Source organism: Pristiophorus japonicus, chromosome 20 (assembly GCF_044704955.1).
Source record: "Pristiophorus japonicus isolate sPriJap1 chromosome 20, sPriJap1.hap1, whole genome shotgun sequence".
Classification (NCBI taxonomy): domain Eukaryota; kingdom Metazoa; phylum Chordata; class Chondrichthyes; family Pristiophoridae; genus Pristiophorus; species Pristiophorus japonicus.
This window is the reverse complement of record NC_091996.1, coordinates 46,605,212-46,624,580: the sequence shown is the minus strand read 5'-3', so window position 1 is coordinate 46,624,580 and position 19,369 is coordinate 46,605,212. Positions and strand designations below refer to the sequence as shown.

The 19,369-nt window shown below is 42.4% G+C and overlaps 1 protein-coding gene across 3 annotated transcripts in view; it reads right to left on the bottom strand.

Annotated features, from left to right (window-relative positions):
- LOC139232515 (pappalysin-1-like) overlaps positions 1-19,369 on the bottom strand; it is a 322,505-nt gene that overhangs the window by 173,285 nt on the left and 129,851 nt on the right. For all 3 annotated transcript variants that reach the window (XM_070862846.1, XM_070862848.1, XM_070862849.1), the window contains exons 11-13: positions 6,593-6,706; positions 3,806-3,941; positions 1,528-1,741 (exon numbers count right to left, since the gene is read on the bottom strand). In XM_070862846.1, the coding sequence (XP_070718947.1) occupies positions 1,528-1,741; positions 3,806-3,941; positions 6,593-6,706 (464 nt within the window). The remainder of the gene's footprint in view (positions 1-1,527; positions 1,742-3,805; positions 3,942-6,592; positions 6,707-19,369) is intronic.

The window sequence follows — 19,369 nt, the reverse complement described above, 5'->3', positions numbered from 1 at the left end:
TTTCCTCCTGCTCTTTCAAATTCAAATTCTTACACGAAAGACATTATTTTCAAAAGCTGAAAACTGTAAGCTGCACAAGTGGCAAATTTTGAGACATTAGTTATTTTAGTGGCCTATTTCCATGTGATCTTAGAGGCCTAGTTTCATTTCTGCCAAACTGAAATCAAAGATTATGGATTCTTTTTACACTTAATGACTACAAGTGTAGAAGGTAACACTACTCTAACTAATGAGATGGAAATAGAAGCAGCTCATAAAAGGTAACCTTTTCACATTCCAATGCTTTCATGCCTTCAGTTCACTCATCTGTGTTATCAATAAATCTTGGGAGTCCACAATCTGCCCTTTCTACAGCTCTTGTTGACCCACTAACTAAATGGTAACTTTACTGAGGTACACATACCTTCTAATTGCATAACAAATTTTTTCTTATCACCTGCTATCTAAAAGACAATTCGGGCCAAATGTTTTCACAGATCAAAACGAACATTTCAAATTCCTTTCTAGAAGATTCTGTACATGGAGCTTGTGCTTACTTTTCATTAATTCGCTTCCCCCCTCCCCCTTGACAGTTTTCTTCCTTTCCTCCCCTCCTCTCATCTACTCAAAGTAGGGTTGGGTACCATGGATACCAGGGTCCCTCGCAAGCAGCCATTTTTCATGCGTGAGGCTGAATGGACAGTGGGTGTTGACTGGTTGGTTGTCCACAAAGGACATTACAGCAGAGCCTCATTCCGTCCTCAACAGCAGCCGTTGAAGCATATTTTCCAACAAGACTCGCTGGAGAACTTTTGGGAGCTGGGACCGAGACTTGAGGTTGAGTTTAGAAGACTGAGAGGTGATCGCATTGAAACATATAAAATTCTTACAGGTTTGACAGAGTAGGTGCAGTGAGGATGTTTCCTCTGGTTGGGGAGTCTAGAACCAGGAGTCACAGAATAAGGGGTCGGCCATTTGGGACAGAGATGAAGAGAAACTTCTTCAATCAGATGGTGGTGAATATTTGGAATTCTCTACCTCAGAGGTCTGTGGAGGCTCAGTCATTGAGTGTATTCAAGACACAGACTGATAGATTTTTGGCTATTAAGGGAATCAAGGGATATGGGGATAGTGCAAGAAAGTGGAGTGGAGGTAGAAGATCAGCCGTGATCTCAGTGAATGGCAGAGCAGGATCGAGGGTCGGAATGGCCTACATCTGCTCCTATTTCTCATGTTCTTACTTAATTTTTCCCATTCTCCTGCCCAGCTCGGGCCATTAAGATCAATCATAGCACCCAGGACGCTACATGTGCCTGAGATCAGCTCGCTCAGCACAGACTGCAAACTGAACCTGGGGCCTTTGGTTTGTATCCCTCTGTTCCGCAAGGTCAACTTTGTTGTTCTCGAAAGAGATAAAGCTTTTTCAATTGCGTTAGCTTTGAAGAAGAGCCACGAGGCTTGATTATGAGCGGTTGACTCTGTCAGCATCATTATTTTATCCGGGGAACCACCGATTAATGAAAGTTGAAAGGTGTTATCAAGGCTCACCTCTGCTCCGTGGGGTTGTACATCTCACTGCTTTGGCAGCTGTTAATTGTAATGGGGTCAAAGTTGTGGAAGGAGCGCAGGGCCACCCCAGAGATAGCCACGTACAGTGAATGGAAGGTAATTAGGATGGCTGAGGTCCTGTAGAATGGCTGACTGAGGTCGTGAATGACAGGGATAACGAGGGGGTTGTTCCTGCAGTTCAAAAGATGCATTCCTGCAGAAAACAAAGGCGGGAGACAAACACTGGTCGTTAAAGATCAGCAAGGCATTTCAATCTTTGTAACTGCATATTTTCGTTTAAAAAAATACATTTAGGCAGCAATAATAAAAAGGAGAAAACATTTTTATTGATGCATTTTAAAAGACAGATTAGAATTTCTATCACAATTTTTCAGTTAGCGTGTTTACAAAAATAAAATCTTTATCTTCGCCGGACCAGTGATATGCAACATAGGTTTTCGTACTGGTACTCCACAAGATAAAGAGACCTACCCATCAGATTGTTATATTTTATATCATACCAGTGCACTATTTTTTATTTGTACGAATTAAACAAAACCTTTTCCGCAGTGATAGCACATTTTTCCTTTGGGTTGCAATCAGAAGTTAGAACAGTTGATCTCTGCAATTGGGTCACTGTTTGCAAAGGGACCCGGTCACAGAAAAGCTTCAAAACCACAGCATGGAAAGCATTGTAGGAAACCAAATGGTTTTACAATTTGTTTTACAGCAAGCAGATATTCTATTAAAAGTATCCTTTCCAAACATGTGCGTCACCTCCCCCATTCACATCTGTGAACTACTAATTAAGAATGGTTTATTTTCTTCCTCGCATTGCTGCTCTTAGTGCAATGCAGAATTAACTGCACCTCAGCGGAAAAGAAGTTGGGTTTTACAGTCCTGTTGTACTGCAGATACCAGTTTTACACCAGTACCTGTTTAAGAGTGCATTTATACTTCACAACATGACCCAAGAGGGAATCGTTGCTGAGTTAGCTATGGTTTTGGATTGCCAATTTACACTGATTACTCCAAACACGAGAATATGTGAACAAGAGTAAGCCATTCAGCCCTGCGAGCCCATTCCTCCATTCAATTAGATCATGGTTGATCTGTATCTCAATTCCACATTCCCGCCGTGGTTCCATAACCCTTAATAGTCTTGCTTAAAAAAATCTACCACTCTCAGGTTTGAAAGTTTCAGTTGACCCCTAGTCTCATTGGTTTTTGGGAGGGGCGGGGGGGGTGGTGGAGGAGGAGAGAGAGTTCCAGATATGACTTCCTGGTTTTGAAATCAGTGTGAAGATGTTGGACATTCTCACATCTTGGACATCAAATGGACACCCGCTACTCTGTACTTTTAAACACCGAGCTGCGAAAGACTTGTGTTCTGACTTGTGTTGTGTGAGATCCAAGGCTGCTGGGGGTTTCATTTCTGCTACTGGGCTCTGATCTGTTGTGAGTTGGCACGGATAAATCCTTGTTTATACGCCAGTTCTAGCATCACAAGTCACAGATAGTGTATAAATGCGTTCTTAAGAGTGTTGTGAGTCAGTAGTGCAGAGTTATATAGCCAGGTCTGGTTACAGGACGCAGAGGTGGCAGTTACTATGAGACTCGAGAAGGCTAGAATTTGCCCCAGTAATTGTGCAAGTTTTGCATCAATGCAATGTGAAAACTGTTGCACAGATGCCAAAGCTACAGTGAAACTAGACCATAAAAAAAGGTGCTTTTATGTGTAAAAAGTACAGCCAACAGCAAGTGCACAGTTTTCACACTGTCAGCTATACTTGATATTATAACGGGGCCACACTTCTCTTGTTTCAGCAGTAGCAGTGTATGGCCAGTGTATGGCACCGGGTGGAGAGCAGTGAGCTCTCGAAAAAGGTGCGTCAATGTAAAAGCACCTAAATAAAAATAAAAACTCAGGAGAAAGAAAGGGCAAGAAGTAGAACTCAAAGGCAAGCAGGGAAAATAACCTAATTGTGGATGTGTGCTTTTACTGAGAAAGCGCTTTGCGCATTTTAAAGACACGGCATGAGATTATCTCTTGAAGGAAGCAAAGATGTGTGTGTCTGATTGCCTCACTTGGTTTTCCTTTCACCCTTTTCATTTGCTGGTCTTTGTTTGAGTCATTCTCGAAGTGTATCCTCGTGGTGCTGATCCTTAGTGCACGGACCACTCCACTAATTGAGCCGTTTGAACTTCCTTTAGGCTCGGAGATAACTACATCCTTTCTAAATATGATCCTTTGTGTTTCAAAAAGAAAAAGACTTACCCAGGTCGTGATTCTGATCCTTTGTGTCAACCAACTGAACTGCAATTGAGTCTTGCCTTTGATCCAAGAAACTACTTCCATCAGTAGCCAGGTGGACAATGACAGCAGCAGCAACCATGGGTTGAGCGAAGTAGGCCTCATTAGAGAGAAAAAGATAAAGATTAGCATTTATTTAAAAAGGGGGGGGCGGTGCAGAGAAAGGTGGGGAAAGCACAAGAAGTCAACAGATTTCTCTGGTAACGCTTCTCTGCTCTAGCGATATATTGCGTCACACTCCATTTGTCTTTATTTCACATAACAATATATTTCATTGGTTTATTTGTGCTTTTTTTATATAACAAACCTTTTCAAATACAACTGTGAAACCACAACATTATTACTTTGTAAATCTTTTGGAAAATAAATCATCTTCCAAACATCTTTTTAATAGCTTGCCAATTTTCTTTTTGACTCCCTCCATCCCTCCGCCCACCCCATCCATGAAGGTTCCTCATTCTACTGCTCTGGTACCTCCGCTCAGTGATCAGTCTTCATGGTGAATGTGGCCAGGCTATTCAAGTGCAGAGGACATCGCAGTCAAGCATGATATCCTTTCACACACGTGCTGACCAACAAGAGTTACGGGGTAATGATCAGGAGCAGTAACCCAAGCCGATTTCTCCACTCCTTAAGGGTAGGAGCTAATTGAAGCATTCTGGCCAAGATCAACTAGCTCAGTGCTGTCTTTCAGGGAGTGTGTCTCTGGGTGTGTGTCAGTATTTGGAGTGTGTCAGTATCTGGAGTGTGTTACTGGGAGTGTGTCAGTATTTGTAGTGTGTCACCAGGAGTGTGTCAGTGTTTGTAGTACATTTCCAGGAGTGTGTCCGTTTTAACAGGGGTCCCTAGCAATGCTCCCTGTAATTTTATTTTGGTGCATGGGCCATTTAACTGGTTGTGCCGTCCATTCAATTTTTCATGCCTGACGCGGTTATTTACATTGAAAAGCCCGTGAGCAGCCTGCGCTGGACCTCCAGACTGTTGGGCGGCCTCGCAGAATAGCAGGACCATTGCTTGCTACCAGTATGTCAGCGTTTGTAATTTACCCTCGGGTGTGTATCAGTAATTATTGCGTGACACTGAGAGTGTGTTTGTATTTGTAGAATATATGTGAGAGTGTCAGTGTTTGCAGAAGTCTCTATGTGTATGTCAGTAATTGTAATGTGTCCCTGGGAGTGTGTCAGTCTTTGTAGCGTATCCATGTGAGTGTGTCCATATTTGTAGAGTGTCTGTGTGAATGTGTCAGTATTTGTAGCTTGTCCCTGGGAGTGTGTCAGTATTTGTAGAGTGTCCCTGGGAGTGTGTCAGTATTTGTAGCATATCCCGGGAGTGTGTCTATATTGGTAGAGTGTCCCTGGGAGTGTGTCAGTATTTGTAGCATGTCCCTGGGAGTGTGTCAGTATTTGTAGAGTGTCCCTGGGAGTATGTCAGTATTTGTAGCATGTCCCTGGGATTGTGTCAGTATTTGTAGAGTGTCTCTGGGAGTGTGTCAGTATTTGTAGCATGTCCCTGGGAGTGTGTCAGTATTTGTAGCGTGTCCCTGGGATTGTGTCAGTATTTGTAGAGTGTCTCTGGGAGTGTGTCAGTATTTGTAGCATGTCCCTGGGAGTGTGTCAGTATTTGTAGAGTGTCCCTGGGATTGTGTCAGTATTTGTAGAGTGTCTCTGGGAGTGTGTCAGTATTTGTAGCATGTCCCTGGGAGTGTGTCAGTATTTGTAGCGTGTCCCTGGGATTGTGTCAGTATTTGTAGAGTGTCTCTGGGAGTGTGTCAGTATTTGTAGCGTGTCCCTGGGAGTGTGTCAGTATTTGTAGAGTGTCCCTGGGAGTGTGTCAGTATTTGTAGCATGTCCCTGGGAGTGTGTCAGTATTTGTAGCATGTCCCTGGGATTGTGTCAGTATTTGTAGTGTCTCTGGGAGTGTGTCAGTATTTGCTGTGGAAGTCACACAGAAAAGTTCAAAAGTCATTGTACTGCTGCCGCCATAGCTGTGTTAAAGATTTAAAACAATTATGGGCATATTTAAAAAATGCTGTACACATTTAAGTTATGTTCTGAAATAAATGATTAGGTGTTCTCCCAATAACTGAATGGGTAAGTTCACTGCCTCCGATGGATCTGAGACATACTGGCCAGGGAGGTCCCAGGCTGGAACCATGGCCTGTGCTGAGTTAGCCAATTTCAGGCTCAGTGATGGTAGGGGTATCCTCGTGGCTTCAGCTTGCCAGCTGAAGAATAAGGGAAAATTTGGTACAGGGTTTCTGTTTATGGTTGCTAAAAAAAACAGAAAATCTAATGCTTTTCATGACCACAGGGCATCCCAAAGCATTATACTGCCAAGAAAATACTTTTACAAGTACAGCCATTGTTCTAATGTAGGAAACGCGGAATGAGATTTGCGCACAGCAAGGTCCCACATACAGCAATGAGATAATGACCAGAATGATTCCTGCTGGAAAGTGCGGATGTTGGTTCAGGAGAGGTTCCTGGCTCCTCGGGGTTAAATAGCCTATTAAAGCTGGGCTCACATGTAAAGAATGGCCAACTGGGTGGGGTGGAAGAGAGTGGTGATGTTATTGGACAGCACAAGGCAGCACCATCAAGATATGAGGTGAGAGAGTTGGGGCGAGGGGAAGGGGAGGGTGGGGAGGGGAATTGGTAAAATATAATTATGAAAAATTGTTTGCTTTCACTTGGGAGTACAAGTAGCTCTATTTTAGGATCCATTTCAAGCCCTCCAATGTAATTTCCCTACCTTTAGCCAGTATTTTTCACTGAAGAATTGATTGCTGTGAAATGCTTCCAGACATGGGAACCAGGCATACTGAGCCACTACGTCCGACAGGGTGATGACCCTAGTCTTGCACACCTGAAGAAAAGTACACTTGCATTAATTTATATGTCAGTAATATGAAGAGGAAAGCACTCTGTTGCCAAGTGACTACATATCTATATTGCAAATCTAGCCAAAGATGCTGAGTGTATTTAACTAGAGTGAGTACAGGTTACAGAAAATACCTGCGCAGTGCCAAATTATGCTGGCTCGGGCTGCCTTTTGTTGAGCCAAAGCTCTTGCCAACACAATGATGGAAATACAAGTGACTGGCGAAAGCAGAACCAAATGGTAGAACAGTTGCAAACTATCCACTGGCATACCTGCAAAGACAGTGACATCCTTGTGGAGTTTCCTGTGGCATATCTGGAGCGGGGTGACTTGTATGTGTTTTTAGTTTCCTTCTGATGCTTTGCAAACCATATTTCAAACTGCATATCATAAAGTTTGCACATTTCTAGCACCAAAATCTGCCCCCCCCCACCACCCACCCCCTCTCCACCCACGAGCATCTGGAGATTAAGCCCTTGACTGTGAGAGCAGCTGAGCTAAAATTCATTCTAATATTAATAGCCTTGCATTGTACTTTCCTAAACTGCGTTCAGAATCATCAGTAGGTCTTTCTACATCCACAATTAACCAAATATCAGTCCCATTTTAGGTCTGGCTTACTAGTCAAACAGAGCTACTGTTATTCGGTAACTGGTTGTCCAGTTGAATAAACATCATAGCATAAGTGTTTCTACTCAACCTGTCTGGTCCATTTGTAGAAACATCATAATTCTGCTTTCCAATTACAATTGAACGATTTACTGAAGCTGTTTCTGAATATTTACCATACAGATAAGAAAGACTTGCATTTATAGAGTGCTTTTTGCATCCACGGGATATTTCAGTGCAATTTACAGCCAATGAATTAAGCTTTTGAAGTGTAGTCATTGTTGTTTTCTAGGCAAATGCAGCAGTCAAATTGCACACAGCAAGATTCTACAAACAGCAAATGTTATAAATGGTCTGGGGTTTTTTTGATGGTTTTGGTTCAAGGATAAATGTTGTCCAGGATATTGGGAGAACACTCCTTCTCTTTGAATTATGATATGGAATGTTTTTATGTCCACCTGAACAGCCAGTTGGGGCCACGGATTAATGCTTTCATCCGAAAGACAGTATCTCCGACAATGCAATGCTCCCCTGGTACAAGGGAGGGTCATAGGCGGTCCCTCGAACGAGGATGACATGCTTCCACAAGAATTCACAGATGTTTCTATGAAGGACCCGATATTCCAGTCCTGAACTCAATTGAGGGGGTGAAAGATGCCTGTGCGTGGATTTTTTAACGTGTGGTGACCGTTGCACATCAGCCATCACATGGGCTTGACAGAGCTAGGCCTTTATCCAGTGGCAAGGGTTGAACAAGGACGACTGGAGACCTGCTCTGTTGTATGAATCTAGTGCGCGCACATACTGCAGTGTGGGCAGGCCCGTGCTGCTGGGGGTAATTAACCAATGAAAACCGAACTTTCATTGTGGCCACAGTGACATTTCAGTTTTGTTTCAAAGTGTGAATATTGGAAAAGAGATAAAAGACACTCTATGTTGATAATGATTTTAAATTACAAGAAAGTTTCACTGCAGTAAAGGAGATTTAAGTTTCAGGTTTGAAAACCTTTTCCAAATGGCTGCGGTATTCTGATATCGGGAAAGGTTTTAAAAAAATAATTACACAAAGTCACGTAATGACGTCAGGCCTTCTGACAAACCTGCAAAGGAGTTAACCCTTTCCACTGATAGCTGTTTTATTTAGCTCACCAAACAACTTTGGCATCGCTGCATGGAATTTAAAATAAATACTGGACATTATTAATTTGGGTTTCTTAATTGGAAGTGAATATTTACCCACGTGCCAGAAGGAAAATAAGACTGTAATGGTTATAAAGAATTTTTTATAATGTGTAATCTTTAATATGGAAAGAGTGAAGTAACACACCTAGAATACATAATAACACAAGGGAAGAGACAGATGCCCGAGGACAGAAAGAAAGCAATCCTATCAATGCCCAGGCCAGGAACCGTGAAAGGGGTCAGGCCCTAAGACTATTCAACCACTGCAGAAATGTTATTCCCGAATATGCCGAGATGGCCCAACCCATACAGAACCTGGTCAAAGGGGGGGAAACCCTCCCAAGATCAGGAAATGGCATTTGTAAAGTTAAAACAAGCTCTCACAAGTGCTCCAGCCCTGGGATTACCCGACCAGAATCTACTCACCACAGTAAAGATTATTAAAAGATTATTTCATGGGGACAGGCATAGGCCAGTGGCATAGTAATGTCGGGACACGTACCCAGCATACCTTAGTAGAAGTGCTGAACACAGGAAGGCTAAAAACGGTATCTGATGCGCGAAGGGCTAGGTGGGAAGCAATGCTCTTATCCCCCAACAGGACGGTAACAATCAAAGATAACTGTAACAACCCTGCAGGATGGATCATTACTCAGGGAGAGGAGGAGAGAAGCATCAGTGTAGTCCGACAGGAGAAGACGAGGGAAGTAGTCAGGCTTGAGGAGGCAGAAATGGATCTATATGTAGATGGGTCTCGGCGTTATATCAACGGGACACCACGGACGGGATGGGCCGTGATAGATAGCAGCGGACAGGTTAGAAGGGAAGGACAGTTAGAAGAGGGCTTATCAGCGCGAGTGGCTGAATTGGTGGCTCTCACCGAGGCTCTGAGGATGGCAAAGGGAAAAGAGTAAACATCCATACAGACAGTCGGTATGCTTTTGGAGTAGTGCATGATTATATGATAGCCTGGAGTAGATGGGGGATACATGACCTCAGGAGGAGGGCCAATTAATCACGAGGCTTCCACTAATTTACCCCGGTACAATACTGAAGTGTCAGCCTAGCTTATATGCTCCAGTATTGGGCATGTTTGATCACTGGTCTAAGTTGAATGAGTTGATCTGAGGTGAGACAATTGGATGGGCGTGGGGAAAATAAATCAAGCGGGGTTTGCTCTCCTAATCACTATGCAGTGACTCCTGCTGTTAAAGTGAATGCGTGGGGGTCACGGGAGGACAGAATGGGGCTTGACTATGATGCATTCCATGATTGAACAACCATCAGGGCTCACACATATAGAATGGTTACCTGGGAAGGTGTAGTGGGGGGGGTGTGGGGCCTCTGAAAATCTGTGGAACCGTGTCCCAACCCATTCTGGATAGGATGGGAGAAAATGGGCAGAACTATTTCTGAAATTAGGGAATAGAACTAAAACATGTCACATACTGCTAAAGAATAGAGAAGCGAAAGAGGTTATTTGCAAAAGTTTATTTTGTATGGGACATTGCAGCAGAACTTCTCCAACACTTAATTATTAAATGTACCCTCAAAATTACTGATGAATCGCCTGTTATTACTAGTCGAGGTTTGTTTGTCTTCCCACTCTTCAAACTCACCTTAGGAGTGGTGAAGAAATAACATGAGAAAATCCAGAATGGGAAAAGGCCATTTCAGCCCATTAAACCAACTTCAACCAGAGCCAATTATTGCAAAGGGGATGGAGTATAAAAGCAGGGAAGTCTTACTACAGCTATATAAGATATTGGTGAGGCCACACCTGGAATACTGCGTGCAATTTTGGGTTCCATAATTACGAAAGGATAGACTTGCTTTGGAGGCAGTTCAGAGAAGGTTCACTCGGTTGATTCCGATGATGAGGGGGTTGACTTATGAGGAAAGGTTGAGTAGGTTGGGCCTCTACTCATTGGAATTCAGAAGAATGAGAGGTGATCTTATCGAGACGTATAAGATTATGAGGGGGCTTGACAGAGTGGATGCAGAGAGGATGTTTCCACTAATGGGGGAGACTCGAACTAGAGGGCATGATCTTAGAATAAGGGGCCGCCCATTTAAAACAGAGATGAGGAGAAATTTCTTCTCTCAGAGGGTTGTGAATCTGTGAAATTCGCTGCTTCAGAGAGCTGTGGAAGCTGGGACATTGAATAAATTTAAGACAGAAATTGTTTCTTAATGATAAGGGGATAAGGGGTTATGGGGAGCAGGCAGGGAATTGGAGCTGAGTCCATGATCAGATCAGCCATGATCGTATTAAATGGCGGAGCAGGCTCGAGGGGCCGTATGGCCTACTCCTGTTCCTATTTCTTATGTTCTCATGTAACATTTGATTACTCTATCAAAGACATCCGTACAGGTTGATCTCCTACTTTAGGGACGTCAAACTGCTTCCCCTAGTTGAAATATCCATGGTGGCCGCAATAAGTTTTCAAAAATTGTCACCTTTTTGAAGAATATCTTACACTAATAAAGCATAACACTCCTTAACTCAAACCAGTATCTGAACTGCTTCACAGTGTAATTATGTCATAGCACAGGTCCAACTCCAAGTGCAGCAAACCTGGCAGTTCTAAAGCTTTCAGCTCAAGATGTGGCTTGTTCCTGTGCTACTGGAGACAAAGCTCCATGACTGGCACTGGCAGCCGGGATGTCTGAGCTGCCATTTTGTTTGGCGGTGGGCGCTCCAGGCAGGAGCATAACGACCAGCAGTGCAATCTTTGCTTGGGCTGTAGGGACCTAAGATCCAATGCTCAGGTCTCCAATCCATGAGGTTTGCAAGCTGAGCATGAAATGTTTGTGCCGAGAGTTCATGTTGGGAAAACCGGTCCCATTTTAGGCAAGTTCGCACTGTAGAAATGAGACAGCTTTGCTCACAGAATATGATAAAGCTCACATTTCGGTCAGAACAGAAACTAATATTACAGTTTGAACTATTTGGACCTAAGTGTAAGATGGTGTTTTTTTGTATGCACGCCCGTTTTCTTTTGTTGTCGAGCAAGGCTATGTATGAAAAGTGGATCTGCAGCACAGCAAAACAGATGCTGCCTATTTGGAGCTTAACATTATCTCTGAGTCTCCCACCATGGACAGTGTTGTTCTTGTTTGGGATGTGGGGGTGGGGGGAATGAGGCTTGTCATGCAAATCACAACTTATTTTGGCTTTTTGGAGAGAAAAAACGGAGTTCTTTGTATTTTTCAAATGCCTCAAACAGCTTGGTTTTAAGAAAACAACTCCGTTGACAGATCACATTATGCTATAACGCAATGCAATTCAAACACAGGGGTGACCTGTCCTTTCCTGTTCATTTCCAGACAATGATTAAAGGCAAGTACCACCCAGGGAGAAAGAATTAGGAGGTGATTCTGTCCTTTTAAGTCCCGCATTCTCGTTTCTCGCCGCAACAGACAGAACCCCAAATGAAGTCTCTCCCGGTTTACGATATACTTGGGCCCAATCAAACATACGCTGCTATGACTAAAGTCAAACGCTTTCCCCGTGCTCGAACACCGACAGGAAAATGTCTCGTGCACTTTAGCCATTCTTTGTTTTTTTTTTAAAAAAGGAGAAAAAAAACGGAAGTGTCAAATATCGAGCAAAAAGCCTCCTTTCCTCGGTCCGACATGTAATAAAACAGAACTTTTTAAAAAGCTGCTCATAAAACGTGAATGGTGAGTGCAAAAGGTCAGGCAAGTCTGAGTCCAACAGTATCCAGTCGGCTCAGTTGTGAGCATTAACTTTAGCCTCGACTAGCAACAGTGACCGAAAAGGCGGGGTACGGGGGAGAATCTACATAAAGTAAATCACACCATCTAACTTCATGGGTGACAGTTTAGTCCTGTGTTGCTCTAAGTGAATAATTTGCGAGTGAGGTTTTCATTTCCAAACTGTAAAAATATCATTTGATTTTAAGCAAAAGGTTTTGGGGTTTGGCCAGCAGCTTAAAGGGACATTAATAATCCCCGTGATTTTTTTTTTTGTATGCTTTTACATTTCCCCACTGGTACTCAACCACCCAGAAGCAATGCATTCTTTTATGACCAAACTTGCACACTTTCTGGGTATGTGGAGACCCAGTGGGAACCAATAAATTCCTCTTAAAGAGAACTGTCAGATCTAAAGCTTTTGTTCAGTCCTGTGCCTTTTATTGCTCCAAAGCATTTTATTTCAGATTTGGGTTTTAAATTACATTATAGACACTTCGCCAGCACTTAGAATATGGTCCCTGGGAGTTACATGATTTGTATCTTGTAACAAGGTGAGCGCCTTAACGAGAGTTCCATGAGCCAGTATCAAATACAACACAAGGCAGTCTGCAGCAAAATATAATCGCAGCCTTGTACTGAAGGTGGAGGTGAATGGGGTTAATAATTGGATTTTAAACCATGGGGGTCCCTTTTCTTCTTTTGACGAAAAATGGGAGAATGCCTGTTTTTCTTCAGAATTAATGACCCAGCAATGAAATCAGATTCCCAGAAATCATACGTTAAAAGTCGCATGTTCCCATGATTTCGCTCGCAGATCGTTAATTATGCGGAGGAACAGGCATTCTCCCGTTATTCCTTCTTTTTTTTAAAAAAGGGAATTTAATTCCACTGATTTATATTTTGAATTTGCTGACAGAGTTTAAAGGCCAAGTTTGGTTGTTTAAAAATGTGCAAAAGAAACCTTCATGTGCAGGACATAAGGTATACTCATTAGATGTTGGGAAGCAGAATCTGATCGAGGGGTCCAAGTGATACCATAAATTACAAAAGGAAAAATTGGGTGATTTAGAACCATTGTTTGATTTCTAAGTCAGATTACTCTCTCTAAATCATCCCCAGTTGTTTGTTCCTTAAAATAAAGAGTATAAAGTTCCACTTTGGATACAACTGGTGATCTGGGGGTAAGTTGCACCCTAAAATGCACTAGTTTTGAGGTGTTTTTCACAAGTTTGCGTTCAAGCTCATTTGCATATTGCTGAATGTAAAATCTGCCATGACCCAGCATTATAGAAGATATAGATTTTTTTGATTTACTTTAAAAAATATTTCATCATTAATAAAGTGTGGTAACTTGGTGCAGTTTGATTAATACAGCTGAAAATGGGTTTATCACAAAAAATAAGCATTTTTAATCACAGTGTCAATCACCTGTCAGTGACCTAATAGTAAATTGCTGAAAATGACTTAAAAAAAATATACAGAACCACTTGCTGGTTGTATTGGGTAAAGTGGTCAGTTTCTTAATACATTTTAAAAAATACATTCAAAAGCTTTTAAAGCGTCCCTATTAGTGTCCTTGTACCCCAAAAACAGCTTAATTTAGCAAAAACTCACAATTGTGAGTGATTCATCCTGCGAGCATGGGCAGGTTTGTGGGTGGGGCCTGCTCCCAGCGCGATGTTTTTGAAACCGGCACAATGGACCATGGACACTCGATTTGCGCTGAACATAATTTGCACTTAAAATTTTGCGATCTTTTGCGCGGGTTATGCTGATTTCGGGCGAATTGCACCGAAAAAACCAGTGCAACCGAGCGGAAATTCTACCCCTTTGTGTCTTCATTTGCACACTGTTTCAACATTGCTCGAGACTAGTTAAACTCGTAGGTTTTCAAACTGGGATATCTGGACTTTGGGGTGCTGGAGAGAAGCCCCAGGGAGTCAGTGGGTGAACAGAATTCTGTTTGTCGCCAGATTTCTGTATATATTGACTGATTAGTTTGTTATTTCTGTTGCTCTATGCTAATAATACACATTTGCTGTGATGTTAGCACTGCTTTCATTTGGGTCGATGACGCTGTCTTCTGGAAGTTAGCACTGGGAGCCTCAGGAATCTGTCAATATTTGCAGAAGGTACCTCGCACAGAAATGTTTGCAAACCACTGACTTAATCTTGTTTTAGGTGTTAGACCTGAGCACATAAGCTAGGCTGACATTTAAGTGCAGTACTGACGGAGTGCTACACCATCGGAGGATCCTGTCTTCGGATGAGATGTTGCACCAAGACCTCATCTACCCTCTCAGGTGGGCGTAGAAGATCCCACGGCACGATTCGAAGACCGGTGGCCAACATTTATCCCTCAACCAACATCACTGAAACAGATTATCTGGTTATTTATCTCATAGATGTTGGTTGGCCCTTCCTGTGCACACATAAATACCATATAATGCAAGTTCTTTCCCTCTTTCAGTTGCCAGCTGAGATCAGCTAGCTCACTGCAGATAGGGACTGAAGCTCCACTGAAACAGCTTGCAATGTGAAGACAAGCCATAGAGTTCTCCTGGTGTCCTGGCCAATATTTAAATCCTTCAACCAGCATCACTAAAACAAATTATCTGGCCATTTATCTCATTGCTGTTTGTGGGACCTGGTTGTGCACAAATTGGCTGCCGCGTTTAGACTATATTACAACAATGACTACACCTCAAAAGTACGTAATTGGCTGTGAAGCACTTTGGGATGTACTGAAGTCGTGAAAGGCTCCGTATAAATGCAAGTGCTTTCTTTCTTTAATTTCCTCCGATAGTTAACACAGTCACATAAAATTACTTTTGCCTTCTACCAGGAATAATGAAAAACCCCTATCCGTACCATATAGCAAAAACATACTGTACACCACAGGTTGCATTATGGTGTTTTGAAGGGAAATGTTTGTTTTCTTTGAATTACAACTCCCATTGATTCTTCCAATGGAAATTAATTCTCACAAAGTTTTATTTTTCTCTAAAAGTCAGCAAAGAGGCTTTTTTCCCCCAGGAACCAAATTCTCCCTGGTGAAGCTTTATGCAGAGGGACTGCTGTCACACTGTTGGCACAGCCCATTCAAGCCACTACACGGAGCAATGTGTCTCAATCCTAAAACCCTATATTCTAATGTAAATTGGCCAGTGTGCTGCATTAATGGCCACCCAGGGTTGTCCGAGACCAAAGTAAACTGATTACAATTAGACACTATTCAGGTCCTAACTCTTTCATGTGAAAAATTATTTGATCAAAACAGCTCAGATTGGGAACCCTTCACTTCTGATGGTAGACTACTTTGTTATGCATTAGTTAATGACAGCTGAGTAGCATGGGAAAGCAAGCTCTAAAAATACACAAATATCTTGCTAACTACTGCTGTTGTGCTGCTGGGCCATCTTTAAAGATTTATTGTTGTCTGCGCTGACAATAAATGAAATTTCGAATCACAAGAGACATAAAAATTGGGTAATCAGGTTTTGTTAGTTGTTAATGCCTTGGAAACCACAAATGACTTCAAAGTCGTTTATGGCATAAAGGGAGATACTTAATGACTCTAATGCTGCAAACCCACATTTTTCTATCCAGTAGTAATTTTTTTTTACAGAGGCCACTTGCAGTTAACTGACGTCTGATAATTGCCCTTGTTAATATTAATATTTTCTCTCAAACACCTCGATAAGCAAGGACTCCAGCTTCAAGTGCGTAGTGGGACCGCTTTTTAACCTTTGTGATTGCACACATCTGCGGGGGATGATTAAAACCGAAGTCTACTGACAAGCAATTGTGGCTTCACTGTTTACAGACTGCTGCAATAAATGAGGTGTCTCCCAGTCTCCCAAACCTGACACCGGTCGTTATTGTTTACATGCTCTTCGCAGCTCCTCCCCTCCGTATTGGTCTACTTTGTCGTAAGTGTATCACAATCAGCTGGCAATGGTTGCCATTCAGCACACGCATCTAATACATTTGCTCTCCCAGGGAATTATCAGCGTGACGATTTGCAATATGAAAAGAGAAATGTTTCCTACCTTACAACAGTGACTACACTCTCAAAATTACTTAATTAGCTGTAAAGCCCTTTGAGGCGTCTGGTGGTTGTGAAAGGCGCTATATAAATCCAAGTCTTTCTTTTTTCTGAGATTTGAATGATCATTTCATACGCATAGCAGGAACATTCATTTTTAGCTATTTGTTCAAAAGGGATGAAATAAAACGTTATATGAATCCTGCATTTATTTTTCGGTGGTGAAGGAGATGGCGCAGTGCTATAATATAACTGGGGCAATATTGGTGCCTCCCGGCACATGGGTCCCATTGGAGAGGTTGGCAAACGTGAATGGTGACCACAGACGGAACTGAACGCTGCAAACGTCCATCTTGTGCTGACCGCAGGCAGCCTGAGCTCTCATTCTGGACAGCCTCACCGTGGAAGGTTTGTGGCCAGAAACGTAAAAATCAAGAATAGGGCTGAAAAGTCACGATTGTGATTGTCAAAATCAAGCGTCTGGCTTCAAATGGTAACACGAGAATGTGCAGGAAGGGAAGAAGCTATTGAATCCCAAAGTTTAAAAGAATGCCATACACTGCTGTGTCGTTCATACCCCTCAATCACTTTCACTGGCAAATATCTGTTTCTTCTTGAAATTTGTCGACATTAATCACCTCCACAATCTCTTCTATAAATTCACACTCTGTGCCTGAATTAAAGTAGTTGGTGGTTCTCTTAGTTCCTTTCTGGCAAATACAGCGTGGCAGCATCTTAAACACTGAGTGTAAGTGGTTCCACGACATGAACGTGCCCTTTAAAGCATCATTAATTTGGTTGGGTATACACTGGAGCCGACAGAACTCCAGAAATTGCTCTATGAGTGTAGACAAATGTAAGTAAGAAACATTGCACAACTCTTAACTGATGCATAGTTTTAAAGTGTGCTAAGATTCATCACGAGTGTGACACTTAAATTATGCAACTAAATGCTTTTAAAGTTTACTGCTCCTCCTGTCGATAATAAGCTTTAATAATGTGCAAAATGGAATTGGTTTAAGTGTTATTAAAAATGACTGAACTCTTCAATATTTATTAACCTGTGAAGAAGGGCACTCGTCCTAGACACATTTATTATGTGAAGTGTATTATGTGTTTTGCTGTGTTCTATTTCTTTTAAAAGCTACTCTGATGAGTTAATGGGTAAATGGAACATATGGTGCAATACTAAGCCAAAGAGACCAGAAGATCCCGGGTTCAATCCATGGTCCGTGCTGAGCCAGCGGTTGGTTTGCTACAGTTGGCCTGCGTGACCCTGGGCTAGGAGGGGAGCATTTAACTGGGGTATCCACACTTGGTCTCACAGTCCAGAGAAACCTGCTGGGAAGTATGCCAGTAGGAACTTTCAGATCAGCTTTGGCCATGATGCCTTCCACAGTTAGATAGTCTGACAACATGCACTGACTAGACTCACACATGTGAAATAGCCACTTGGATAAGATGGCTCCCTTACCTCAGCAGGTGCCTTTAGGAAAGAGGGGAAGAGAATTGGAAAGTGTAGGGAGGCAACTAGACTTATCCCCTCCCCCTCTTATTTACACCTTCAGCTCCTATGTTTTATCATCTTTACAACCTTAATGATGGTGCCCACTGTATAACAGTTAAATAAAAGCATTTTAAGATCTATAAAAGAAAAGAAGACACAACTTTTTTTTATAATACATAATATACTACATATAAAGCAAAACAAAGAGTTGGCAGTGAATTTGAGACAGTAATTCAATCTTGCAGTTCTGGTGACATTTGTAAATCGCCCAAGCTTCACTCTCAAGATTTATTGCCTCACCAGTACTGCTCAATTGAATTATTGCCCTGTAACTTGCTGCCAGCCATTTATTATCCAAATACAGTATTTATTTGCTACAGATAGGAGGCTAAAGCTGTCATAACATCACAAACAGCTTTTAAAAACAATTTCAGGAATAAAGTGTGGGGGAATAAGATATGCTAACTTTTCAGAACCCAAGTGTTTGCCCCAATTATTAAGACAATCTCCGCTGTGAGCGTGTTTCTCTGTCTCTGCACTTGAATAACCCCAAGCTCCATTAATTTGCGTAGGTTGCCAGTTATTTCTCTCTCTCTCTCTTGGCCAGAGGCACTGCAGAAGTATGAAAAATTAGCTGTATGATTCAATTTGCTTTATTGAGAATGAAGTCACATGGGATTAGAGAAACAAATACAACCTTTCCTGCTCGAACTCAGCACAATGCCCCATGAACTTAAGCTTGAGTGGGAAATGTACGGTATGTACGGAGGGTACCATTTCTTCATTTATATAGCGCCCTTAACGCCTTGTCAAAACTGTCTCAAGAGAAGTGCACACAGCGATTTGCTTTTTTTTTGCAGTACGGTGAATATTATGCAGGAAAATGAAGTTATCGAGGTTAAGTTGATTGTGATCAAGTCGTGTTGCAACAAGTGATCTCCAGTCATTTTCCCACGAATGGGACATGCAAATTTGAGGCACGTTAGTGAGATGCTAACAGAAAAAAAGCACAAATATAAATACTGACTTTTATAATGGCGTTTTGATTGAAATTTCAAAAAATGACGGCTTGGTGTATACAATCTGTAGCCGGTATGTTGAGCCTTTCAGCATCCCAAATCCACCGGGTCATGGAATGGCAATGTAAAACCATGTGCCAGCCATCATCCAGCCGGTTAAGAGCTCGGCCGTGGTTCTCCCAATAGCTTGCTAGGAAAGTATACTTCATGGCATCAAACTGGGACACGTCGATGAGGAAAGTCCCATGTTTGACCTCTGTCCCATGCTGAGTTGGGAGGCAACAATTGGCTACAGTGTTCCTGGGATGGGGAGGGAGGTAAAGCAGCAGCCAGGCTTTGCCACCCCTGATGGCTATCTCGTAATCTATGCTGGAAAGTGTGTGTGTGTGTGCGTGTAGACATTGGGTGAGAATTGGATCAGGCTCGACAGTGGTAACACACCGCTCCCCACCCCATCCCCCTCCCACTCTGTCCCCACACAACCCCAGCTCAAGTAACTCACCGATGCTCACTTTACAGGGTAACGTGAATCACTGGAGGGCAGCCACCATCCGAGGAAC